The sequence below is a fragment of the Buteo buteo genome, chromosome 30 (genome assembly GCF_964188355.1).
Source record: "Buteo buteo chromosome 30, bButBut1.hap1.1, whole genome shotgun sequence".
Classification (NCBI taxonomy): Eukaryota; Metazoa; Chordata; class Aves; order Accipitriformes; family Accipitridae; genus Buteo; species Buteo buteo.
Window position 1 is genome coordinate 1,904,455 of NC_134200.1, and position 25,697 is coordinate 1,930,151.

At 55.9% G+C, this 25,697-nt stretch overlaps 1 protein-coding gene, 2 non-coding genes and 2 pseudogenes across 3 annotated transcripts; 3 read left to right on the plus strand and 2 right to left on the minus strand.

Moving 5' to 3' along the window:
- Positions 1 to 609: 609 nt before the first annotated feature.
- LOC142025847 (olfactory receptor 14A16-like) lies at positions 610 to 1,632 on the plus strand. Its single transcript, XM_075018528.1, has one exon. It carries the CDS (start codon positions 610 to 612, stop codon positions 1,630 to 1,632), a length of 1,023 nt encoding a protein of 340 aa, XP_074874629.1.
- Positions 1,633 to 8,986: 7,354 nt separating this feature from the next.
- LOC142025784 (scavenger receptor cysteine-rich domain-containing group B protein-like) lies at positions 8,987 to 10,212 on the plus strand (annotated as a pseudogene).
- Positions 10,213 to 11,253: 1,041 nt separating this feature from the next.
- On the plus strand, positions 11,254 to 18,153 carry LOC142025785 (antigen WC1.1-like; annotated as a pseudogene).
- A 2,959-nt stretch (positions 18,154 to 21,112) lies between these two features.
- On the minus strand, positions 21,113 to 21,184 carry TRNAA-CGC (transfer RNA alanine (anticodon CGC)). The gene has a single exon. It is a non-coding gene; the product is annotated as a tRNA-Ala (tRNA).
- A 4,212-nt stretch (positions 21,185 to 25,396) lies between these two features.
- Positions 25,397 to 25,469, minus strand: TRNAF-GAA (transfer RNA phenylalanine (anticodon GAA)). Its single transcript has one exon. It is a non-coding gene; the product is annotated as a tRNA-Phe (tRNA).
- Positions 25,470 to 25,697: the final 228 nt, after the last annotated feature.

The following is a 25,697-nucleotide window of genomic DNA, read 5'->3' on the forward strand; positions in this document are numbered from 1 at the left end:
AGAAAGAGTGAGACGTTTAGTGGTCTGCAGTGGATCCCTCTACTCTTAGCAGTGTCTGGTTGATTTTCAGGCTAACATGAGCGTGTGATGACCCTCCATCTCAGACAGGTGCAAGCACTAGGAAACTGGGAACTAAATGGAGGGACAAACCAGATCCCTTCACTCTGCATTAAGCCACAGGCAATCCTCTTACCTTGAAGCACTCACTCTGTTCACCCTGAGTGCAGAAGAAATGTTGAGGGTTTCTGACACCTGAGAACAGTCCCCAGGTTTAGATGGGTGGAGCTGTAAAAAAAACAAATAACTCGTAAACTGCCTTTACCATTCCCTTTCATTAGCACTGGGAGTGCAGATGCTGACAAGCCATTCTGCATTAACAGTGGTTTCATCTGGCAAAGTTGAAGAGCAGCACTGGCCCGTACCCTCACCGTTCCCATGAACCCAGTTCTGCAGAGCAGGACTGACTTATCAAGACCCCATGGGCAGAGGCCCTGCTCTTCATGGTGCTCTCAGCCAGAACCAACCAGGGCAGCAGGCACAGAGCTGAAGGAAGTTCTCCTAGAAAAGGAAAAATGTGTCTCTGCGTGACAGGGGGAGGGTCTATTGGAAATGGCTTTGATTTTGTTCAGAGAAGTCTCCCCTAACATGCTGCTGTCTTTTTCTGCTAAAACAACGCCCCATGCCCAGAAGAAGCGAATGTCCAACAGCAGCTCCATCACCGAGTTCCTCCTCCTGGCATTTGCAGACATGCGACAGCTGCAGCTCTTGCACTTCTGGCTCTTCCTGGGCATCTACCTGGCTGCCCTCCTGGGCAACGGCCTCATCATCACCACTGTTGCCTGCGACCACCGCCTCCACACCCCCATGTACTTCTTCCTCCTCAACCTCTCCCTCCTCGACCTGGGCTCCATCTCCACCACTGTCCCCAAATCCATGGCCAATTCCCTGTGCGACACCAGGGCCATCTCCTACTGGGGATGTGCTGCACAGGTCTTTTTCTTTCTCTTCTTGATCACAGCGGAATATTCTCTCCTCACCATCATGGCCTACGACCGCTACGTTGCCATCTGCCAACCCCTGCACTACGGGACCCTCCTGGGCAGCAGAGCTTGTGTCCACATGGCAGCAGCTGCCTGGGGCAGTGGGTTTCTCCATGCTGTCCTGCACACGGCCAATACATTTTCACTACCACTCTGCAAGGGCAATGCTGTGGACCAGTTCTTCTGTGAAGTCCCTCAGATCCTCAAGCTCTCCTGCTCAGATGCCTACCTCAGGGAAGTTGGGCTTCTTGTGTTTAGTGCCTGCTTAGTGTTTGGTTGTTTTGTTTTCATTGTGCTGTCCTATGTGCAGATCTTCATGGTGGTGCTGAGGATCCCCTCTGAGCAGGGACGCCACAAAGCCTTTTCCATGTGCCTCCCTCACCTGGCCGTGGTCTCCCTCTTTGTCAGCACTGGCATGTTTGCCTGCCTGAAGCCCCCCTCCATCTCCTCCCCATCCCTGGATCTAGTGGTGTCATTCCTGTACTCGGTGGTGCCTCCAGCAGGGAACCCCCTCATCTACAGCATGAGGAACCAGGAGCTCAAAGACACGCTGAAGAAGCTGATTCAGTCAGCTGTTTCTCAGCAGCATTAACCTGCCCATGTCTTTTCAGAAGTGATTTCAAATTCATCTTGGGAACCTCCTGTGCTTTGGGCATTTTATCTGTGATAACCTGTTTGTCCCAGAATGCCTGCATCCACTCTGCTTCTCAGGAGGCATGACCCTGGCCTGTATGACCCAGAGGTCTTTGTACATGTGTCTGGCATGATGGTACTGCTGGCCTCCTGTGTCACATCTCTGTAATAAAATGGATTAATAATAGGTTCTTCAGAGAGGCTGTGGAATCTCCATCCATGGAGATATTAAAAACCCAGCTGGACCCTGTGTTGGGCAACATGCTCTAGCTGACCCTGCTTGAGCAGTGAGGACTAGACTGGGCAATCCCCAGAGGTGCTGACAAGAAGGCTTAGAAGGAACCCATGGAGGTCTCTAGTGTTATGATCTGCTCTGAGTAGGGAGATCTTGTCAGTTAGATCAGGTTGGTCAGTGCTTTCTCCAGCTGAGTTTTGAAAATCTCTGGGCCCCAGACCTAGTACTAATCAACTATAAAGGTGTGTGTTTTTCCTTAAGTCTCACTTGAAATTTCCCTTCCTGCTTCTTGTCCTCATTGTCTCCTGTCCCCTCCTTCCCTTCCCAACTGCCAGAAAGATCCTCACACCTACTCTGACCAAGGACAATCACAACCTTCTCTCCAAGTGTGGCCTCACCAGGATCCCCTGTGACTGCAGCCAGGATGTACTGGCCAGATCCAAGCAGAGATGCTCACTGGGGGTCCCTGCATAGGCTCAGAGAAGGCCATGTCGAGACACCAAGCACCATGCGCAGAAGAACTATGGTGGTGCCTGTGGGCTGACACTGGGGCAGGGTTGGAGGCAGAAGGGCTGAGCAGAGAAGACCTCCTGCAGCTCCTCTGCATAACTCGTCAGGCAGTAATGCACTTGGTGGTGCTCCTGAGAGAGGACGGTGGCACGGGAGGGGAGGTACTAAAAGCCGTGGTGCAGGGCACTGGGGCTCAGAAGTAGGTCTGGGGCTCCCAGCAGGCAGTGCCACTGGCTGCAGCCCCAGGAGAGCCCTGACCACAGAGAGAGCAGCAACGAGTCTTGTCCCAGCTGTGGAGAGCTGCTCTGGCTGCAGAGGGGCTGCTGAGAGTGCTGGGGTCAATCCTGGCTGCCCTGCACCTCCCACCCCAGTGTTGTCTCTTGGGTCCCTGCAGCAATCACACTGACTGGGGTGACAGCCCTGCCTGGCTGGGGATTGAGGGGAATTTGGGGTTTCCATCAGTGTGGGAGCTTCTTGGAGCATCATGGCTTTTGTTCACATCCCTGTCCTTGTCCCTGGGCTGGCCCAGACCTCCATCCCCACATGTGGCCCCAGAGCTCTGCTGTGCAGGCACCACTCAGGACAGAGTGCATTCAGGGTTGGGGAAACATTCTCCTGGCACAGTTCCCACAACAGACCTCAGTGCCCCATTGCCCTGTGGCCGTCTGGCTTTGACCGCTCACCCCAGCACCCAAGCCGTTCCCTGCCTTGGCCATGGCCCATGTGAGGGGTTGCAGGCAGCCCTGCTCTGGGGTCTGCCAAGCTCTGCGCATGTCTAAGTCCATTGAGGTCTGGATGTTCCCCCAGTGCAGACACTGAGCCCAGCAAGAGGACAGAGCTGCTCATATTTCAAAGATCAGCCCTCACCTGGACCATGGGAATGGCCAGGGCTGGAAATGGCTGGTATGGGGAACCAGGACTGAGGGTGAGCTTGGGTTAAGGGCCAGTGCATGGGGTGGAGGAGGCTGTCTCAAGCCCATGTACTGGGCACAGGGACTGTGAGACAGCAGCATACTCATGTGGCTGCTGAGTCATGTTTCCTTCAGTGCATGCTCTGGCTCAGGCTCTCAGACTCCCTTTCGATGCCAGCCTTGAGGAGAGGTAGGAGCACTAAGAGAAGGGTAGTTGTGAGCACCAGTCCTTCTCATCCACTACCCAGGCCTGGTGGAGCACCAGGACAGTGAGGACTCTTCATGCCTCTGGAGAAGTGAGATAAATTCAAACATTTGTCTTGTAACATAATAACCACAAGTAACAATAATGATGAAGTTAATGCTACTGATAACAGTAACCCTAATGATAATACACCAAAGCACCAGTTTTGGATGGGATATCCTGGGAGTCATTTGTGGAGCAAGATGGAGAGTTTATCACCATAGCAAAAACTTTCATGTAAGCCCTTCCCTAACCACACCCTTGAGCTCCTGGCAACTCCTGCTGTAGATGAGGGGGTTCACTGCTGGAGGCACCACCGAGTACAGAACAGCCGCGGGCAGATGCAGGGATGGGGAGGAGACAGAGCTTCAGGTGCTGATAAAGAGGGAGACAACAGCCAGGTGAGGAGGCACATGGAAAAGGCTTTGTGCCGTCCCTGCTCAGAGGGGATCCTCAGCAGAGTTGTGCAGATTTCCACACGAGACCCAGGAGGGTCCCACAGTGGGTTTTTGGGGTAAGGGTTTTGCAGCCTTGAAGCACACAGATGCAGGGAAAGTTCTTAAGACAGGTGCAAGCACCAAAGTTCTGACACCACATCGACCCGTTATCTGACCATGGTACAAAAGAAGCATTTTCACCTCACCGTGTGCCTTGATTGGCTGGCAAGAGGAGCCTCCCCTCCCGGTGCACCCAGAAGCGCATCAGCAAAGGAAGCACCCTGTCATTATGTACAGGGAGGCCGCCACTGTTGACAGCCTTCTTCCCCACATGTTTTCATACTGCATTGTGGTTGGGTGGCAGCCATTTTTTGACACCATCATACCCATGTCCTCATGCAGCTCTGTGATAGGCTGCCTGCCTGCTGTGGACAAGGAAGTGCTCAGATATCAAAATATATACCTGTACTACAATATATACATTTTTGGTTTTATATACATATATATAAATGAGTGTACAAATATGTGTAATATTTCTATGTATTTATGAATAGATACTGTATTTTAAATATATATACCCCACTATACACATATATATGTGTATATGTTTATATGTATTTTTATATATATAAACATGTATAAATCTGGAGAAATTAAATATATGTAGCCATTGCAACATAGGTATAAAATGGATAAAACCTTTAATAAGAGCTGATGGAATGAACAATTAGTGTTTAAATGTGAACAGAAAGAAAAGTACAAGGGTGGGTCAAGGTCCCCCACTTTACCAGGCTGCAGAAGAAGTCCAGACATGTCTGGGTTGGGGGGAACTTCAAGAGGGTGGGGAGGACACAGACAAGCTGGAACATGCCCAAAAGCTATGGTCCCCTCCTAGAAGGTCACCAAGGAGCCCTCAGTGCAAATCCTATTAACATACAAAGAAGAGCCCAGTCCTGTGAACCAGCCTAGGAGGCTCTCACATCCCAGCCCAGCAGGATGACCATGGGGCAGACTCTGAGCTTTCCTCAGCACTGCAAGACATAGGCAATGCCATCTGTGAACATGGAAAAGCAGGACAAAATGCCAACTTCAGAAGAATATATACATGGGGACATTATGGAAAAGACCCAAAGAGGATCTCAAAAAAGACCATGTGGAGAAAAGGAACTAGCCAGGGAGCCCATGAACTGCAAAGTGGCTTTCGAGGTTCCAAGCAGAGAGGTAGGGTGGTAGTGGGGAACTCCCTTTCCCCATGGTTGTGGGGGATCTCACAGATGCCTGTAAGACCACTGTGGGGTGCAGACTGGTGCTACATAGATTTCCTTGTCCTTAGGTTGATAACCTGAGCTCTGGCTGAATGAGAGAGGGGAGAGGTCAGGAGTGTCCTGGCACTTGTCCAGGTCCACCTGAGCCACACCAGCCAAACCCAGTATGCTGTGTGTGTGTCACGTCAAAGGGCGGGAAGGGGTTGGTGATCGTGGATGTAAATCTATTGAATCCTGTAGGACCTGAGCAGGATGCAAACAGGAGGGAATAATGTGTGAAGATTGTACTGGGTCTGGCTGGGATGGCATTAATTTTCTTGTTAGCCGCCCCTATGGTGCCGAGCTTTGCCTTGGTGGTCAAAACAGGGTTGAATGATAACACACTGACATTGTAGCTATTGCTGAGCAGTGCTTGCACAGCATCAAGGCCTTCTCTGTTTCTCACTCTGCCCCCACTGCAAGGAGGCTGGGGGTGGCAAGAGGCTGGGAGGGGACAAAGTCAGGACAGCTGACACCGATGGACCAAAGGGATATTCCACACCATATGACGTCATAGTCAGCAATAGAACTAGGGGACTGCTGGGCGTTCTTCAAAGTAGAAGAAGTAATCCACTTATTAAACTCTCTTTATCTCAACCCATGAGATTATTTTTTTTCTCACTTTTGTCCTTCCACTTTCCTCCCCCATCCTACTGGTGGGTAGTGAGCAAGTGACTGGGTGGGGGCTGCCACGTGGGGTCACCCCACAACACAAGCACATAGAAAATAGGTTGGTATGTGCTTGTGAGGTGCTGGTGCTGCGTAGACCATAGGTTGGGAGCTGGCACGCGGCTTCTGTAAGTGGTTGTGAGATTACTGATACCTGAGCAGCTGGTAGGCCAAGAGTAGGCACGTGGCTTGTGTCGGAGCTTGTGAGGTCACTTGTGCTTTTGCATCTCACAGGCAAGCAGATAGCAAGTAGGTGGATACGTGGTGGCCAGCTCGCTGGTGCCGGAGTAGCTGATGGGTACTCAGCTACTGAGTAGCTGGAAAAGACCACTTGGACTAAAAAGCTACTTGGACCTGGACAAGTGCCAGGACACTCCTGACCTCTCCCCTCTCTCATTCAGCCAGAGCTCAGGTTATCAACCTAAGGACAAGGAAATCTATGTAGCACCAGTCTGCACCCCACAGTGGTCTTACAGGCATCTGTGAGATCCCCCACAACCATGGGGAAAGGGAGTTCCCCACTACCACCCTCCCTCTCTGCTTGGAACCTCGAAAGCCACTTTGCAGTTCATGGGCTCCCTGGCTAGTTCCTTTTCTCCACATGGTCTTTTTTGAGATCCTCTTTGGGTCTTTTCCATATTGTCCCCATGTATATATTCTTCTGAAGTTGGCATTTTGTCCTGCTTTTCCGTGTTCACAGATGGCATTGCCTATGTCTTGCAGTGCTGAGGAAAGCTCAGAGTCTGCCCCATGGTCATCAGCTTGGGTATGTACTTGCGTCGTCACTCTTGGCTGAATAGCTGATAGGCCAGGACCAGGTGCAGGGCCCTTATAGGTTCTTTTGAGGTGACCAGAGGTGGACTACCTCAACAGCAAGTACCTGGCAGATGGGCGTACGTGTGAGGTCACCGGTGCCTGAGTAGCTGATAGAGCAGGAGCAGGCCCATGGCTTGTGTCTGTGCTCGTGAGGTCACTCCTGCCTGAGTAGCTCATAGGCCTGGAGTAGGCCCATGGCATATGTAGGTGCTTCGAATGTCACTGCTGCCCGAGTAGCTGACAGGGCAGCAGCAGGCCCCTAGTTTGTGTTGGTGGTTTTGAGGACGTTGGTGTCTGAATAGCCGATACGCCAGAAGCAGGCCCGTGTCAGATGTAGATGCCATGACATCACCTGTGGCTCAGTAGCAGACAGGCTAGGAGCACACACATGGCTATGTACGTATGAGCTTGTGATGTCACTGGTGCCTGGATAGCTGTTAGGCCAGGAGCTGGCACATAGCTTGGGTAGGAGCTTCTGATGTCACCAAAATAATATTCAGACCATGCCCAAACATGGCTTTTTGGAAGAGCCATTGTTAACAAAAGTCCATACACTGCACACAGATGTGTGACAGTGTAACTCACACACACACAGAGAGCACTGGCAGTAGGAAGGGTGTGAGGTCACTGTCAGTAAAAAGCATGAGCACACTGTGGTGGCCGTAGGAGGGTGGCAGTGTTCACGTCACCGACGGCACCCCATGGCTGCGGGGCTCGGTGCAGAGCGGCCGTGTGCTGTCACAAGGGCATCAGAGGGGACGGGATGCGCCCGGCCCCGTCTCTGCGAGGCCGAAGGAGCAGCCCCTGCAGCCCTGGCTGGAGCAGTCGGGGTAGGGGTGGCTCGGGGGCACCGCAGGGATGTGCCTGGGCACGGCGCCAGGAGGAAACCACAGACTTCCTCCGGAGCGCGGGGAGCTCTGCGAGGCCATGTGGGCTGTGGTTTGTGCACCTGCAGGCTGCAGCTCCCGAGCCACCCGCGGGGAATAACGGCCCCTCGGTGACATGCCGAGAGTCAGGGATGTGTCTGAGCCTCTGGGCTGCGTGTCTGCTGCCAGGACAGAGACGTGCCCCAGCTCCAGCTCATTGGAAGGGACCTTCCGTGGGGTTCTCCAGGGAGGGACGGGCGAGCCAGCACTGCTGGGATGGGGCTCTGGCCTGGGCTAAGGCCCTTCCCCAGCTGCTGCTCCCAGCAGAGCGGGGTCTGAAGCAGGAGCAGGGGCTGTTTCCTTCCCTTCCTGATGCAGCCCCCGGTGCAGTCTCAGCCCTGTGATTCCCATGGCACAGGGGTGGCTGGACACTCGCACCTGGGGCTCTTGGATGTGCCTGGAATAGGAGATGCTCAGTGCTCCTAGTCCACACGGCACGGTTCAGGGGGTGAAAAACCTGTTCCCCCCCAACAGCTGGCCCTGTCTTGTGACAGCCCCCCACCCCAGTGACGTGACACCTGTAGCAGAGCCGTCTCTCATAGATGGTCATGAATGGTGCTGGAGAAGTTCATTGGAGGGCTGGGCTGTGTCGGAGGGGAGATTGCTCCCTATAATGTCTAAAAAGGTGCTGCTGCTTCCATTGGCTCCTCCTGTAGCTGGGCTGGCATCTGCACAGATATATTGCCCTCCCGACGTCATTGTCCCTGTGAATCCCCAGGAGCCGTGGCAGGGAGTGTGGCGCAGCAGGGATGTGCTGGCAGGGCAGGAGGCTCAGGATGGGCACCCAGGGACTCTTGTCCCCTCAGGTGCTGTGGCTGCTCCTCTGGGTACAGCTGTGCAGGGGTAAGTGCCGACTCCCTCGTCCCACAGCCCAGGGCCAGCAGGTACCAGTGTGGTCATTGGGTTCTGTCTGGGAACGAGGTTTCTTTACAGGTGCTACTGAGACGAGGGGCAGAAGGTGCTGGGTGCTGGTCCATGGACCCTGTGCCTTTCCTTGTGCCCATCTGGGTGGGAGAGAATATGTCCTTTTCCAGGGCTCCAGTGCTTAGGGCAGCCTGTGCCTGGCTAGATTGATAGACACCGTGCCCCGGGGTAGCTTTTTGAGATCCCCTGTTCCCCAGCACTGTGCCTCTGGAGCCAGTGGTGGCACAGCTGGTGATGGCAGCACCCAGAGATCCCCAGGGCACTGCCAACCTCTGCAGTACCCCAGAGGGTTTGTGTGCTGCTCACTGCCCCCTTGTTCCAGGGGACCCCTGACTCCATGAGGGCAGTTTGTACCCCACAGAGAGAAGGGGACTGGGGCATCTACAATAGAGGGACATCCTTCCTAGGGGGCCTGGCCTAGTGCAGGGATTGGGCTGACGCCAGGGGCGAGGAAGGGACATGGCTTGGAGGATCCTCAGAATCATCTCAGTGCTCCCTGGGAACACAGAAAGCCCTGGGAGTGTGGGTGGGTTTGGGTGGTGCTGGGGCAGGTGGTTTGCATGGGAAGCTGCAGGCTTGGGTACACAGGGCTGTGCAGGGGTTGCCGGGCTGGGGAGTAGCGGGTGCCCAATGCAGCACTGGGCAGTGTGTGGGTGGGTATGGGTGGGGGGCAGGTGACCGTTGGGGTGGGAAGAGATGCCTTGTGCAGTGGGATGGTGAGTCACCTAGCAGGGCTGGAAAGGGGCACCCCCAGCCTTGCGCAGCCCATTGGGATAGAAGGGATCCCTGCACTGCCCCAGAGACAGCCCGGAGGGGAGAGGGCTCCTACCCCAGTACCGTTGACTTGGCACAGGTAGGGGGTTCCCCCAGACCCACAGTGCTGGGGCTTGGTGCTCTCCTGACCCATTCCATGTTGGTGTTCAAAGGGGCTGCGGAGGTGAGGCTGGTGAATGGCAGCAGGCGCTGTGCTGGGAGAGTGGAGGTGAAACACATGGGCCAGTGGGGGACCATGTGTAGTGTCTTCTGGGACATGAACGATGCAGCCGTGGTTTGTAAGCAGCTAGGCTGTGGGTCTGCTGTTGGAGCTCCTCAGTATGGATACTTTGGGCGAGGATCTGGCCCTGTTTGGGTGGATAGTGTTGTCTGTAAAGGCACCGAGTCTGCCCTGTCTGACTGCAAACACAGTGGATGGGGTAAACAGAACTGTGGTCACATTGGCGATGCTGGAGTGATGTGTTCAGGTAAGGGGACAGCCTGTTGCCTACCTTTGGCTCTGGGATGGGGGAAGGGACCGTGGCTGTGCCCCGAGGGAGAAACAAGTGGAAACCAGAGCAGGGCCCAGTGATGCTGGTCTAACTGCCAAGCTGGGACTGTCATTGTTGATGTCCCCCGTCCCTGGGGAAGGCCCAGAGAAAGCCTACCCCAGGATGAACTGACCTTGCCAGAGTGTCTCAGTCACCCTCAGTCAGTGTCTTGGGCTGCAGATGAATACTCCATCCCTGCCCCGGGGTGTCCATTGAGCTTCATCAATCTCCACCCATTCTGCCAGTTCACAGCCAATAATGCTGAAGGTCCTTGTGCTGGAAACACCTGGGGGTCTTGCTCGGCACTCCACACCTTGGAGGAATGGCACGTGATGGCTGGTCCTCCTGGGTCATTTTCCTTCATAGTCATGAGTACCTCAACTGAATAAAAAGGGCTTTTCAGAGAGGATGAGTGCTGGGCCCTGGGGAATGGAGCAGGGTGGCCACAAATCCCTTCACTGCCTGTGCCCAGGGCTTGGCTGTGTGGACCAGCGCTGTGAGGCCTCAGGGCTTGGCAGCTGCTTGACCTTGGCTGCTTCCTCCTGTATCACCACAGTCACAGGCTAGCACTGGGAAATCCCTGGGGCTGTGACAGCCCCACAGGGACACAACCCCGTGCAGGCAGCGCTGACCCACTGCCCAACTCCTCCTGCCTGCCCACAGCTCCCCACACTGCCCCATGACACAGGGGCTTTGGCAGTACTTACTGATCCTCATCTGTGCCTGCTGTTCTCTGAGAGCTGATATGGGCCCAGTGGGACATACAAGTCTCCTGCCCCTCTGTCCAGCCATCCATCTGGCTTGTGCACACCTCCGGGCAGAGCACTTTTTCCGTGGCTGAAAACATACCCCCTCGAGCAGGCATCCGAAGGGTCTGGACAGGCACCAGGCATGATAACAGCTCCAACATTTCTGTGCTCTGTGACATCTCCCACCTAAAATGAACCTTCCAATACCCCAGGAACACTCCTGAGATCAGGGGGTGCTTCTGATTGCATCAGGGTGATGGTCCTGCCTGGCCCAAAGCTCTGCAGGGTCTGAGCAGGCTGCAGCAGTCACTATCATCTGGGCCAGTTCTCCTGGATCCAAACTGCTCATACTACTGTGGTGCTGGGGGAACCACGCCAGGCAACACAGGAGACCTTGTGTGGCAGCGGTTTGTCTAAGCAGTACCTGGGGCTGTGAGTCAGCGATAGACACATACCCTTGAGTGCTCTGATGGTGTAAAGATGGGGTGCGTGGGAGTCTGGATGTGCCTGTGTCACCAACAGTCCCCCAACAGCTTCCTCTGGGATGTGCAATGGGCAGTTCGGTCACAGCTTGCTTGGAGATGATGCAGGATGTGGTCATGTATCTGCCAGATTGCTCTGGAAACTTCCAGTTATGTTTTTCTCCAGAATTTGTCCGGCTGGTGGATGGGAAGAGCCACTGCTCAGGACGTGTGGAGATCCATGATGAGGACCAGTGGAAAACTGTGATTCACATTTTAGTCCCAAATCTGCTGATGTGGTCTGCAGGGAGTTGCAGTGCGGCGTGGCCCTGCCTGTCGCTGGGGCAGCTCACTTTGCAGAAGCATTCAGCCCCATCTGGGATGGAGTGCTGCAGTGTGCAGGGAATGAATCCCACCTCATCTCCCGCTGCAGAGGGTCCTCCAGGGACCAGCTCTGCACCCACGCAAACAGCGCTAGTGTCACCTGCACATGTAAGGACTCAGGGAGGGGTGTTGAATAGCAGGGCTGTGCCAGGGGTTGGGGAACAGAGCAAGGACTATGCTGGCCCAGATGAGGACAGGAGGGATGATGGGATTGTCTGAAGCATGAAAATAGTGCAGAAGGAGAAGAAAGGCATGCTGTCCCTCTAGCCTCTCTGCCAGCTACTGAGGGTACATGACCGCCAATCCACCCTCTCTCCTCCTCCTCTGTCCCCAGAATACACAGGATTCAGGCTGGTGAACGGCAGCACAGCATGTGCAGGGAGGGTAGAGATCCAGGTGCTGGAGGCCTGGGGGACCCTCTGTGCCTCTCACTGGGATCTCTTGAATGCCCACGTTCTCTGTCATCAACTCAACTGTGGGTTTGCTGAGTCCATTCCTGGAAGAGAGCATTTTGGGAGAGAGACTGGCCTTGTCTGGAGAGACGCATTCCACTGTGACGGAACTGAAACCCACCTGGGACAGTGCCCAGTGATCACCCTGGGGGTCTCACCATGCTCCCATGGGAACAACGTTGCTGTCATTTGCTCAGGTGAGTGCTGGAAAAATGCTACATTAACTCCATTTGCCCTTTGTGTCTGACATGGCCACCCAAAGCAGGGGTCCCACAGCAGAGCCAGGCTGAATTTCTCCTTGGAGAAACCCTGGCTTCCTCAGGAGCCATCTGGAGGGCTTTGCCTGCTCAGAGTGACCGCCTTAGTTTGGGAGAGCTGAGGACTGAACAGAGGCAGGCATCTGCCCCCAGGGCAGTGGCTTCGGCCCCCACGCCACCACCAGACCTGGGCTTGTCTCCTACTGTTGGAACAAGCCCAGGACAGGGCTGCAGGGCTGTGCTCCATCCCTCTGGCTGCAGACAACTGCATCCCATCCCCACAGAGAGCTCTGCAGAGCCTCATCCCACCACCCAGGCAGCAGGTGCCTGGATGCCCCCAGCAGCAGCAGACCTGGCTATGAGCTGCAGAGAGGGCCTGGGTTTTGCCCTCACTTCTCATCAGCAAAAGGCTCTATCTTGTTGTGTATGATCGGAAAATCCCCCCCTCGCCCAGCTCCCCGAAGGATGCCATGCTCCCTGGTGCCACCAATGGCTGTGGCATCTCTGCTCTCCCCAGGCTTAGCTGGCTTTGCATCCCTGCGGCTGGTGGGTGGAGGGAGCCGGTGCGATGGACAAGTGGAGATCTTCCAGAATGGGACATGGGGCAGAGTCCTGGATGACCAGTGGGACGTGCAGGAGGCCAGCGTGGTGTGCCGGGAGCTGCGGTGCGGAGAGGCAGGGACAGCCTACAACCCCGCAAAGCCTGAGCGAGGGACTGGCCCTGTGGGGCTGTGAGGGGTCCGGTGCTCAGGGCACGAGGCCAACCTGGCCCTCTGCAACACCTCCCTGCCCAAGAGTGCACCAGTGGCAGGGGTTGTGGAGGACGTGGGAGTCATTTGTGGGGGTGAGTGGCAATGCACATGCCCCCCCAGGTGATGGTGTGGGTGGGCAGCTGGCCCCTGACAGCAACTGGGTTTTCTACCCACTACAGGGAGCCAGAAGGTCCGGCTGGTGAATGGGGCCGAGCGCTGTGCCGGGAGAGTGGAGATCTACTACCAGGGCATCTGGGGGACTGTCTGTGATGATGGCTGGGACCTGTCTGATGCTGCCGTCGTTTGCCACCAGCTGGGCTGTGAAGGGGCGGTGAAGGTGGTGGGCTCCAATCAGTTTGGGGAAGGCTCCAGACAGATCTGGCTGGATGGCGTGAACTGCTCTGGGGCCGAAGCTTCTCTCTGGGACTGCCCTGCCAGGCCCTGGGGGCAGCATGACTGTGGGCACAAAGAGGATGCGGGAGTCATCTGCTCAGGTCTGTGGTGGGAGCTGTAGTGGGAGCCTGGTTCCTGGGGAGGCCAGGACACAAGGAGAGCCGGGCATGGCCAAGGCTGTCCCTGGCTGCCTCTGAGCTCCTGGCTGAGCATATCCTGTGGACACACATGCACGGGTACCCTCAGTCCCACTGTGGGTCCCTAGGAGATCAGCCATCCCTGAGGGTTAGCAGGAAGGGCAGGGGTGTCTGTCCATCAGGGACTTCTCTCTGCCCTTGGGTGCAAGGGGGACGTGCTGGTCCTGGCCCTGCCCAGCTGAGGGCCTGGGGGGTGCAGAAGTGTCCTGGCTCCCACATCCCCAGACCAGCCTGTTCCCCCTTGGTGCCTTTCCTCCCAGAGTTTGTGGCCCTGAGGCTGGAGAACAGCGATGGATGCTCCGGGCGCCTGCAGGTTTTCTACAATGGGACATGGGGGACCATTTGCTCTAACTCGATGACTCTCAACACGGTGTCTCTGGTATGCAAGGAGCTGGGCTGTGGGAATGGAGGATCCCTGGAAACACGCCTGCCTTCTGGCAATGTGTCTGGCCCTACGTGGCTGGATAACGTGCAGTGTGGGGAGAAAACCAGCTCCTTCTGGCAGTGTCCCTCCTCTCCCTGGAACCCACAGTCATGTAAAGACCTGCAAGAGGAGATCCACATCACCTGCAACGGTAACTCTGAGGCACCTGGGCACCTCAGTGTCACCCCAGCCCCTGCTCCCTGTTGAGCACAGCCAAATGCAGAGAAAGAGCTTGGAGGGGCTTTTCCTTTCCATGTAAGTCCCTTCTGCTGCTGGTGGCAGAAAAGCCATCACAGCCACACATGTCCAGCAGCAGTTGCCACCCAGGTTGCCAGCAGCACTTGGGGGAGGCAGAGGCATCTCCACGTGATGCCTCAGAAGAGACCCGACAGGGTTCAGAAGAGCCTCCCCTCCATAGACATGCTACTGCTGCTCTGTTAACCAGGGATGTTTTGGGGCTGAGCAGTTGGGGTCCCCCCACAGTCCTGTGTGTGTCCCCTGAATGACTGGGGTTCAGTTGCTGCTGCGACCAAGATGGCAGAGGGAAGCGCAAGCAGAGCTCAGCCCTGCTCTCCTGCACAATCTCCCAAACCAGCCCTTTCACCACAGCGTTTCCTTCTTCAGGGAGATGCCCAGAAATGCCCTCCATCCTGCTGGTCCCATGCCCCAACACCACGAGCTGCACCGGTAGGGAGCTGCTCCTCTGTGGATGCTTCTTGTCTGGCAGGGCTCTGCCTGCTGTCTCCATGCCATGGGAGGTCTTTGCCTTCTCCAGACAGGGAGAAGATTCATGCCGTGGGAGGTGAGGGCAGGTGCTCGGGCAGAGTGGAGGTCTGGCACCGTGGCTCTTGGGGGACGGTGTGCGACGACTCCTGGGACATGCGGGATGCTGAGGTGGCGTGCAGGCAGCTGGGCTGTGTCCCTGCGGTGTCTGCCCTGCATGAGGCTGCTTTTGGGATGGGAAAGGGCCCCATCTGGCTGGAGCAGGTGGAGTGCCGTGGGACAGAGCTGTCTCTGCAGGACTGCTGGGCCCGGCCTGGGGATGGTGGTGCTTGCCGGCACAAGGAGGACGCTGCCGTGAACTGCTCAGGTGAGTGGCAGGTCTGGGACCGCTTGCTCGGGTATTGGCAGGGAGCTGGGGAAGGCCTTTTGCCCCCTTGGTCCTGGCATGGCCCCTGACCTCCCAAGAGCAAGAACGTTCCTGCGGAGTGCAGGAGCCTGGTGCCAAGTGGGGAGCAGCCTCGGTGGAACTGGATGGCTTCTGGCCATTGCCCGTGGGGCCCTGCAGCCCCAGGGTTATCCCCTGGGCTGCCTGTGCCATCCTGCCTGCCACCCGGAGCAGAGGCACTGAGCCCTATCCCAGCCTCTCTTCCTAGCACTACATGAGGGGCAATTTGGGTGGGATGTCAGGGACATCCACACACACGGTGTGTTGGGGAGGAGGATCCCCAGTACCTGCACACCCACCCTCTCAGCCCAGCTCTCCTTTTCCTCCTCTACAGCTACACCCAGGACAGCAGCATCCCCACCCCAAGCAGGTAACTTGTGCTCCCCCCAGGGCTGGGTATCCCTAGGGCCAGACCGTGACCCACAGCTGGGTGGAAGGGGCTCCTTGCTGGGGTGTGAAACTCCCGAGAGAAGGCACTGGTCTGGTGGTGAGGGGGGTAGGGAAGGTTGTAATTTACTCATCAGGGTAGAAGCTTCTCCATCGCTTATCCCTGGGGCCCTCCACCCCCTGCTGCCTTGCATGATGGGGGTCAGGAATGGTGCTTTTTCCACCTGACCCAGGCCTGGTGCTGACCTTTCCATATTCTTGCCCACACAGATTCCCCCCAGGGCCGTCTGACTGGCAGCGGGAGAGTCTCAGTGCCCATCATCATCTGCACCATCCTGGGGGCCCTTTTCTGCCTGCTCCTGGCCCTCCTGGCTGGGCAAGTGCTAAGTGCCAGGGCTGGGCGCAGAGGTGGGTCTTTCCACAGCAGTCCCAGGGGGAGATACCTCCTAGTAGGGCTGCAGGTTGTCAGTGAGGGGCACAGGCAGAGCTGGGGGGATGAGACTGTGTGCTGCCACCTGTCCCATGCACCACCCCATTGACTGCCTGGCTTGGGGCACCAGCTGCAAGGGGTGGAGAGAGCCCAGAGGTGGGGGGAGGTAGCGATGGGGCAAGGAGAGAAATGTCAGAGCAGGGCTGGGGGAGATGTGAGCAGAGGGAAGACGGCCAAGGCTGGCAGTGCTCTGGGTAGTGCTGGAGGGGGCTCTGGGACAAGGGAGGTGATGGGAGGAGTGCAGGGCAGCAGGGTTCTTCTCCATGGTGTTGGGTCCCCAGGCTGTCCCCTCTGCCCAGCCCTGCCCACCCCCCAGCAGGACATGGGCCCTATTCTAGACCCATGGGGCAGATAGGGGAAAGCTCCAGGTGGAGAGGAAACGTGGGAGCTGCTCCAGGGTCAAAAAAGGGGTGCATGACCCAGGGGCCAGAGGGGCATGAGCACTGTCTCCGATGGGATGATGCAAGAGTGACACTGCCCCAGATAATCTCCACAGTGATGTTGCCCTCACTGGGGATGTGGCAGCTGTGTCTGGACAGTGCAGTGGGGCTGTCAGACCAGTCCTGGGCTGGCCCAAGGAACAGGTCTGGGAAAGCACAGTGTGATCCCATTATCCCTCTGCCAGCCAGGCCTCTGTCCCCGGCTCCAGAAGTGCTCAGGAGCTGTTCCTTGAGGCCATGTATGAGGAGATCAGTTACAGCCCAGTGTGGGAGAAGCAGATGAGGTTTGGTCGCTCAGGTGTGTGTGTGTCCTCCCTGGAGGTACATCTGCAGAAACCTTTCCCCTGGCCCCAATCCAGGGCTGATTCCCTGAAGCCCTCCAGCCTGTGGTCCTTCTGGTGCTGGGGCCATGTGGTCTGTGGGGAGGCCATCCAGGTCCTGGGCTCAGGAGGGGAGCTGTCTCCCAACCAGCTTTGCCTGTCGCAGCGGGACAGCCCCTCTCTTCCTGCCCCTGCACCCCATGTGAAACCTGTGGAGTGAGGGAAGGGGCTGTCCTAGGGCAGCTCTGCGAGCACCTTTGAGACAGGGTTTGTCCCAGGGAGGCAGGGGGAATTCCCAGCCCTCCTCCCCATGCAGCCCCAGCTCTATGGGTGCCCCTTCCCCAGCAGCACTGACCATGAGCCAGGTCAGTGGGGCTTGCTCCATAACACCCACTGTGCATGTGTCCAGGCTCCTATTCAGAGGAGTCCCTGACCCAGCTGCAGCCCTACCCTGGGGTCAACGAGAAGGAGGATGGTCTGGGATCAGCATCAGGTAGCAGAGGCAGGAAGGGGTTGATCTCCCTGAAGACATGTGATGGACAGAGGTGTCACTGAGTGTTACTGTTGGAGATGAGGCTGACACTGGGGTCTCCCGTGGTGCTGCCAACACCAGTGTCTCAGCCCTATGTCCCTGCACATCTTCCCATCCTCTGTTGTGCAGGATGTATCTTCTCAGTGTCACCAGCTCCCCTCTCCTTTCAAATATTCTTGTCCCACCCGGAGGTGACCCAGCAGAAGGCTATGATGATGCCAGGGAGGTATCTGATCCAGAGGAGGATGCTGCCCCTGGGCAGGGAGACTGGAACATGCCCAGGGAGCCAGAGGATGGTGCAAAGCCCAGGGATGCACCCAGAGGTGAGAGGGAAATTTAGCGCTGCTGGTTCCTGGTGCTACCCAAGTTGCTGCTATCCTGAAACCCCAGCCTCCTGGGAAGGGGTAACCTGTCCCAGGAGTTTTCCATGGAGGGACTGGGGGTGGGAGAAGGAGCTGAATGTGGTGAGGAGCAGGGAGGGAGATGATGTACAGACTCCATGGGGCGAACTGCATTCTCCTGCCTTGCTGCTCGCAGGGGCCAGCCTGTGCTCCTGGAGAAGTGCTGGGGTCCCTGGAGCTGAAGGAGACATGTGGCCCCTCTCCCTGGGGAGCCTGGGCAATGATGATGCTGAAGAGGTGTCTCTGGCATATCCCCGTGAGGACACAATGGCTGTGACACAGGAGCTCTGTGCACAACAGTCCCAGAGCCCCAGGCCAGAAGAGCCCATCCCTGCTGTGCAGCTGGGTGCAGCCAGGAGGGAGGAGAGGTCTGTAGAGCCGGGAGAGCCATGAGCACCAGGGAACAGTCCCCCTTGGCCCACGGGCAGCAGAAAACATCTGGAGTTTCCCCTATTTTTATTCCCATTTTTATGCTGTGCATCATCTTTGCTCTTAATAAAAGTCTGTGGGGGCTTTGACCCAGAGCTGGTGCTTGCCTGCCCAGGTGTCAGAGCATCTTCCTGAGACTGATGAGGAGGAGCAGAGAACAAAGTCATGGAGGTGGGGAAGTGGGCATGTCTCAGGGACAGCAGGCTTGGGGTCAGGCAGTGGGGCTGTGAGCGCCATGGTCCCTGGGGAATAATCCTGCTGACACAGACATTTCCATCCTGCTGGCCACAGGCAGTTTCTGGTCAAAATGGCTCTCTGATAGGCTCTGTGATGCACCGCAGTGGGAGCACCGATTTCCTCACCCTGGTGTCCCACCAGGGGAGCAGGGTTTCCCAGCTGCTCTTTGCCCCAGGCAGGGCCTGGGACGTGCTGGTCCCACAGTGCAGAGGCCATGACAGAGCCGCCGTGTCAGGGTAAGCCCTGGGCTGTGGCCCCACAGAAGTGGGCCCTAAGGTGGCCGCACTGCCCTGAACACCCCAGCCAGCCCCAGAGGGGAACGTGGCCCATGGATTACCTCCCACAATGGTTAGGAGGCAGCTCTGCTCCCCACTGCCCCAGCACAGGCTGCAGAGCCACTTTCTGGGACACACGGGTCTGGGATTCCCTCTCTTCATGCTCTGGCAGGACCCCAGTCTCCAAGGGTTTCTCCTGCTGCCTTGGGCCCTCACAGACCCTGAGCCACAGCCGCTGAGCTGCCTTCTTGCTGAGCAGAGGCTGTAAGACCCCGCAGCAGTCCTTGGACCCCCTCCTCCTGGTCTCCCTCAGCCCCCACCCCTGCCCTCCTGCTGCCTTGCCAGGGATGTCAGTTTGGATTTGGTCAGGGCAGTACTTGCGTGCAGGTACAGGAGGGATGGGAGCAGGGGTGATGGGGGCACCTTTCCCTCAGCGCCATTGGAGGGCTAGAAAGGATCCCCACAAGGTGTGTGCTGCAGCCAAAAGCCATGGTGTAGGCTCTGGCCTGGAGAAGGGCTCATCTGGGAGGATGCTCACTGTGCACGGTTCCATGGCAGAGGAGATTTTGTGTCCCTCCCCTAAAACAGGTACTGCTGTGGCTTTCAGCTGCCCCAGCGCCTGTGGGCAGAGAAACCTCTTATGCAGGGGCCAGGCAGGGAGAAGGGTTTGACACCTGGCCAGTTCCTGGCTCCCAATCTGCTGTCTCTTGTCCTGCTGGTGGGTCTCCACACCCCTCCGGCACTTCTCCAAAAGGCTCCTCTGCTGTGGGCTGGAAGGTGCATTGGCTGTTTGTGGCAGGTTTCCCCGTGGGGAGTTGCTGGAGCTCGGTACCGCTGCAAGCAGCAGGATCTGGCCCTAGAGGAGAAGAGGGGAGGAGGCAGCTGTCACCAAAACCCTCTCCCACTTCAGCATTGCCCCATTCCCTGCTGGGAGCTCCTCCACACCTGCGGTGACCCTGGGGGGATCTGGGAGAAGCCAAGACTCACAGATTCCTCTGCCTTATACCCTAGAGCCTTCCTGCTGGCAGACCCCATCGGAGAGCAGTGTTCCCAGGGTGAGACCCCACGGTGATGGGTGACATACATGGGCACTGCAAACACAGCCTCCATCCCCTGCAAAACTCCCATGGGGGCCAGCTCCAGCCCTGCATCTCAGAGAAGTAAGGTATAAAAATGAAGTAAAGAAGGGAGGAGTGTTATCTTCTGAACACAGGATGGTGGGGCTATGGACAGTATGGACACTGTTGTGCAGACTCAAGGTGCTCCAAGTGGGGACTGGGGAGAAGAGGCCAGTGCCTGTCCTGTGCCACCTCGCTGCCAGCTCTGCCCTCCCACAGGTGTAATATTTCTCCCTTACTCTGGCACCTGGCAGACATTTTCCTCCTCCTCCTTAGAGAGATGAGCCACAGGCCAGTGTGTGCTTGAGGGGGGCAGCGCACCTGAGCACAAAGACCCTGTTTCATGGCATCTGGGGACCTGAACAGTCTGGCCCTGCAGGCTGGGTCCATTCTCTGTAGCAAAGCAAGATTGTCACTGTACCCCAGATCTATGGTTGTTCCTGCAGCTTTCGAGGACATATCTGAGGAGGGTCACCGTGAGACCCCAAGTCTCAGCGCTGCTGCCCCCATGCTGGGCAGAGCAAGGCACCATCTCGTGGCCCTCACTGCCTGTGCATGGCTGTGGACAGGCCTGTGCCTTCGCGATCATACGAGCACAGGGTGGATGGAGACACCAAACACTCCAGGAACAAGAGGTGGGCACCGGCCCCACCAGTCCCACCTCTGCAGGGTTGTACCTGACCTCAGCAGATCCAGGTTCCCTGAGCTAAGGCTCTGCTCAAGCCAGTGGCGATGGTGGAAGGAAAACTCAGCTGGGAGTCCCACAGCCCTACCCATGCTTTTCCAGCTCAGACACCCTGACCTTCTGGCACAGAGAGTGCTCCCCATGGGAAGGTACGTGATCTCCACTTGGAGACAGGACAATCTCGGACCCTTACCCCTGGAAAGCCACCAGGGCAGTGTGGCTCTGGTCCCAAAGAACACCTGGGCTGGACCAGCACCCTCACACCACATATCTCAGTGCAGCCAGGAAGGATTCCTTGCCATGCTGTTGCTGTCTATCCCCTCCCTGAGGTCTCCTCATAGGCACACTCTGCTGCCAAGCATTGCCCCTGGGTGGTGGGTGGTGTGGGTCTAGGATGCAGGGCAGTGACCTGAGCTCAGGCCCAGCACAGCTGCTGCCTGCTTCTCCTCCAAGGGGGGGCTCAGCAGAGGCAGCCCACGCAGCCCTCCCCACCTCACCACCAAGCCCTGGGTGGGCAGGGCAGGCCCACAGAGTCTGGAGAGGAGCAGTGCCCGAGCTCTAGCCCCCACCTGCCTGAGGCTGGGCAGTCAGGGCAAAAGCACCACCCCTGGAGATGCCAGGGAGTGAACCCAGGACCTCCCACATGCGAAGCGGGCGCTCTTCCACTGAGCTACATCCCCACGACACCTGCCAGTGGGAGAGTGTGGTGGTGCATTTCTTCCCCCTTTCTGGGCTGCTCTACGAATTTGGGAAGTCTCACTAGGCCTTAGCATAAGTGTAATGAGTTGGGCAGTGAAGTGTCTGTTGACCACACCAGGAACTCTTGCATGGCTAAGATAGGGAGCTGCACTGACCATACCAAGGACTCCTGTTGCCTGGGAGAGGCTGGTGATGGGAGTAGGGATAATCAGTCATTTCCTGACAACCTTGGCACATGTCTTAGTCCTCCTCTGGCAGCCTTGGGGAAACCTGTATGAATCTTAAGTCATTTCTCTGACAACCTTGGTGCCTTCATTATCTGAATTATAACTCATGTGAAATGGTACCAGCGCTACTGAAATCCCAGTAATTTGCTGAAGACTAAAGACAATCATCTCCCGAACCTACAAACAGTGGTACTAAGTTAGATCCTTTGAGCTCTCCTGGACCGCAGCAGGCTGTGACCAGCATCTTCCTCTGAGTGGGACACCCCTCAGAGCTCACAATCTCTTCAGTTTGTGAAGATCAGAGATCTGTTGCTGAAAGCTGACAAGACTTGGGCTGATACTCTCCACTCCTTGAGGCTCAACCCTTCACCATTGAGAAAGATGCTGAAGTATTTGACATGAATATTTTCACTGAACTCAAGGGGAATTTTTAACAGGTATACCTCTTTTACTTGCTTATGTATATCTCATAGTGTCTTTGTGCCTCTGTGTGTGTACTAACCTGAATATTCTATAGCAAGTATATTACAAATATTGCTTTTCAAATTATTAAACTGTGAAGGAATCTCAGGCTGCTATTATACTCATAATCCCTTTAGATATAAACCATTAACCAAGTCGTAGACTAGGAGTTGATCCAGCGGCACCTAAACTCCAACAGGAGTTTAGAAAGCAAGGGGGTCTTGTCTTAACCCTGTGACTCAATGGGAGGGTCTCCCCTACCCTTTTACATTCCTGATCTTTGTACAAATCACAAGAAAACAATTATAACTTGATTTTCCTTTGTAAGTTTCTCTTTTACCCTATTGTGTCTTCAGTCTCTGTATACATAATTTTAATTTGATTCTAACTTAATTTTTCTGTGTACTTTTCATCCATGTATTAAGTAATAAAGTGAACCTTGCCATTGAATTCTGTGAGGTCACACATTTATATAAATTCCTATTAAATCTTTTTTTTTTTGCTAGTACCATTGGAGGTGATTCCTTAAGTGGTCCAAACCACTCCATTTTGCAACAGAGAGAAAGTCTCCTCCTGTGATGTGTCTATGACAAGCACAGTCTTGTTGTCCCCTGGGTGCCCAGGGACCCTCTGCAGAAAACAATACTTGGACACTTCTGAGATGGGAGAAGTTGGGACTGCCTCTCTGCTGGGGTCTGATCCTGGCACAGGGCTACACTGCAGAGCACTGCCCCTTCAACGTCTCTGCAGGGCAATGGGACGGGAGGAGGCTCTTGCTGCTGGCACTCTTCTCCCATGCTCTGGCCCACTCTGGGGTGGGCTGATGGAGAGGAGAAACCCCTGAGCCTCCTCTGCTACCCAGGGAAACACCCCTCTGTGACACATCTGTCCCCTACTCCACAGCAGAAGCAGTGCAACAGGGTGAGGGAAATACCCTCCCTGGAGTGAGGTGTCCTCAGGCTGTTATGGCATCCCAGGGCACGTGGTGGAGATGACAGGAGGGCAGAAATCTTACACCCCCTCCTCCAGGCACTGGGCCTCCCCCTGCAGCCCTCTGTCCCCCAGCATCCTTGGAGGTGAGGTGAACAGCAAGATTTCATCTCCCTGGGGCTCAGGGACCTTCCCACTCCTTCAGCACTGAGGGCTGTCCTGACAGCAAAACACTGCCCTGGGACAGCCCTGGTGGGCGTCTCTGTGGCAGGGTGGGTGATGTGTTCAGCTGTCTACTCAAAGGTTAATAGTTTGATCATGTGCAGGGATGGTGTTGTCATGGTGGTAAAGCTGGGGCAATTGCGTTGCCCAATGCCATAGAATTTTCCCTGCTGAGTCCCCGCCTGGCAGAGAGGGTTTGGGGCAATCAAAACAGACCACAGTCACCGTGAACTTCTGGAGTAGTTGAGCGGAGTTAAGGGGATGGACTGTTCATCTATTCAGCTTTGCACACATGGCCCCAAAGCCCACCCTCAGCAATGACTCTCCCATTCTTGCTCAAGAAAGACCTAGAAGGACTCTTCTGGAGCCGTGATATTTGTGCAGGCACCATCCCTGCTGCCAAGCATTTTCAAACTCATGCTCAAAGCTGACAAGACAGCAACTGTGCTTGGCGAGACAGTCTCTCCCTCTCACTGCCTCTCACTTGTGCTTAATTACAACAAAAGCCAAACCCCTCTGGAGGTACACGCCTGGGGACGTCACCAGCTGTGAGGCAGCAGGTCTGCAGGGGACTAGGACATGCACGTTGCTGTGGGACTATAGTCCAGTATGTGCCAATCCTTGGCCTGACTGGTTGAATGGTGTTGTGGTTTAACCCCAGCCAGCAACTAAGCACCACACAGCCGCTCACTCACTCCCCCCCATCCAGTGGGATGGGGGAGAAAATCGGGAAAAGAAGTAAAACTCCTGGGTTGAGATAAGAACAGTTTAATAGAACAGAAAAGAAGAAACTAATAATGATAATGGTAACACTAATAAAATGACAACAGTAGTAATAAAAGGACTGGAATGTACAAATGATGCGCAGGGCAATTGCTCACCACCCACCGACCGACACCCAGCCAGTCCCCGAGCAGCGATTCCCCGCCCCCCTCTACCCAGTTCCTATACTAGATGTGGCGTCCCATGGTATGGAATACCCCGTTGGCCAGTTTGGGTCAGGTGCCCTGGCTGGGCATGAGAAGCTGAAAATCCTTGACTATAATCTAAACACTGCTGAGCAACAACCGAAAACATCAGTGTTATCAACATTCTTCACATACTGAACTCAAAACATAGCACTGCACCAGCTACTAGGAAGACAGTTAACTCTATCCCAGCTGAAACCAGGACAACTGGGGAGATGCTGAGTCTGGAGACAGAGGGGGATGTCCTGGGTCACAGTTGTCACTGTGTTCCTGATGGGCGAGAAGGATTCTGTAGCAGCAAGAGGTTGCAAGAGGGGAGCCCAGCAGCTTGCTGGAGCTCATGAGCAAGTCTTTCTTCCTCTGGGCATGGACTGATGACTGTGAGGGGCTGCAGCTGGGCTGGACAGTCCTCTGGTGGGTGAGCATCTTTGGCTATGGAAACTGGGGACAGTTAAGACACTTGTGCCATAAGCCCTGGCTCTGGTGCTGAGAGGATAGAGAACACAGAAGCATATGAGATGCTCAGGAAATGCAGAGGAAGGTAAATGTGGAGAGTAAAAAAATGACATCCAGTGGTTGAGCTAGGGCTGTTCAGGAGTCCCAGTGTGACAGCTGGTGACCTTTCATGCTAGACTGGCATTTCTGTGCTGACTGGTGCCCTTGCAGCAGGGAGGAGCCAATGCAGAGGGATGTTCATGTGGGGCCCCAGAGGGGTCCCCCTGTGCTGCTTGTCTCCCTGCTGATGCCCCGAGAGGAGCATGTTCCTGTTTCATCCAACATTGCAGCAGGGGGGCAAAGGGGGGGCAAAGAAACTCTGCTCAGGACACTGTGTGACTGAACAACACTGGTGCCCATGTGCCACAGAGGATGATCCTTAGCATGGCTTTGTCAGCTCTCCTCGGCACATCAGAGGTCTCACTGTGACGGTCCTCTGGAGGGAGGATGCTGCCATTCAGGCCTCAGCTCCACGAAGTGCCTCTCCCTGGGACTGGGGGGATGGTGGCCTCCCCCACAGGCAGTATGCTCTGGTCTGGAAACGGAGGTCCAGTTGAAGGAGTTGTGTGAAGAAGAGAGCAGTCTGTGCACCATTGAGAATTACAAAGGGGAGAGATACAGAGTCTTTGCAGAGACCCCGCAAAGGAAAGATGCCAACTGCTGTGGAGCAGGGAAAGAGGAATGGCTGGAGACCACGCCAAAGAAGCACTGAATGGAGAGTCCTGTCCAGGGGAAGGCTGGGGGCTTGGGGTGCAAGAGGCTCCTAACCTGCTGATCTGCAGCTACAGTGCACAGGCAGTGCTCTGGCAAGAGGTGGAGGAGCAAGGAGGGTCAGGGCAGGCTGGAAGAAGGCAGAGAGGCTCTGCAAAAACCTAAAGGAGAAAATAATTGCTGAAGCCCGGGGTTGAACCAGGGACCTTTAGATCTTCAGTCTAATGCTCTCCCAGCTGAGCTACTTCAGCCCTGCCCCAGCAGCCTGTGTCCCAATTCCACCCATGCCAGGCCACAGGCTGACACACACATGAAGAGCTCCTTGGGGACATTCCCAGGGAAAAGCTGTGCACAGCGCTGGGCAGAGTAGACCTGGACTCTGCCAGCTTCCACGGCCAGGTACACTCCAGGTGTGGGGTGGGTACGAGCTTACGGTGGGATTGCCAAGATATGTGTTAGGCCTTGATGATGAAGGTGAC

Coding starts and splice junctions, on each gene's coding strand:
- LOC142025847 (XM_075018528.1), top strand. CDS start 610: ATGGCTTTGATTTTGTTCAGAGAAGTCTCCCCTAACATGCTGCTGTCT.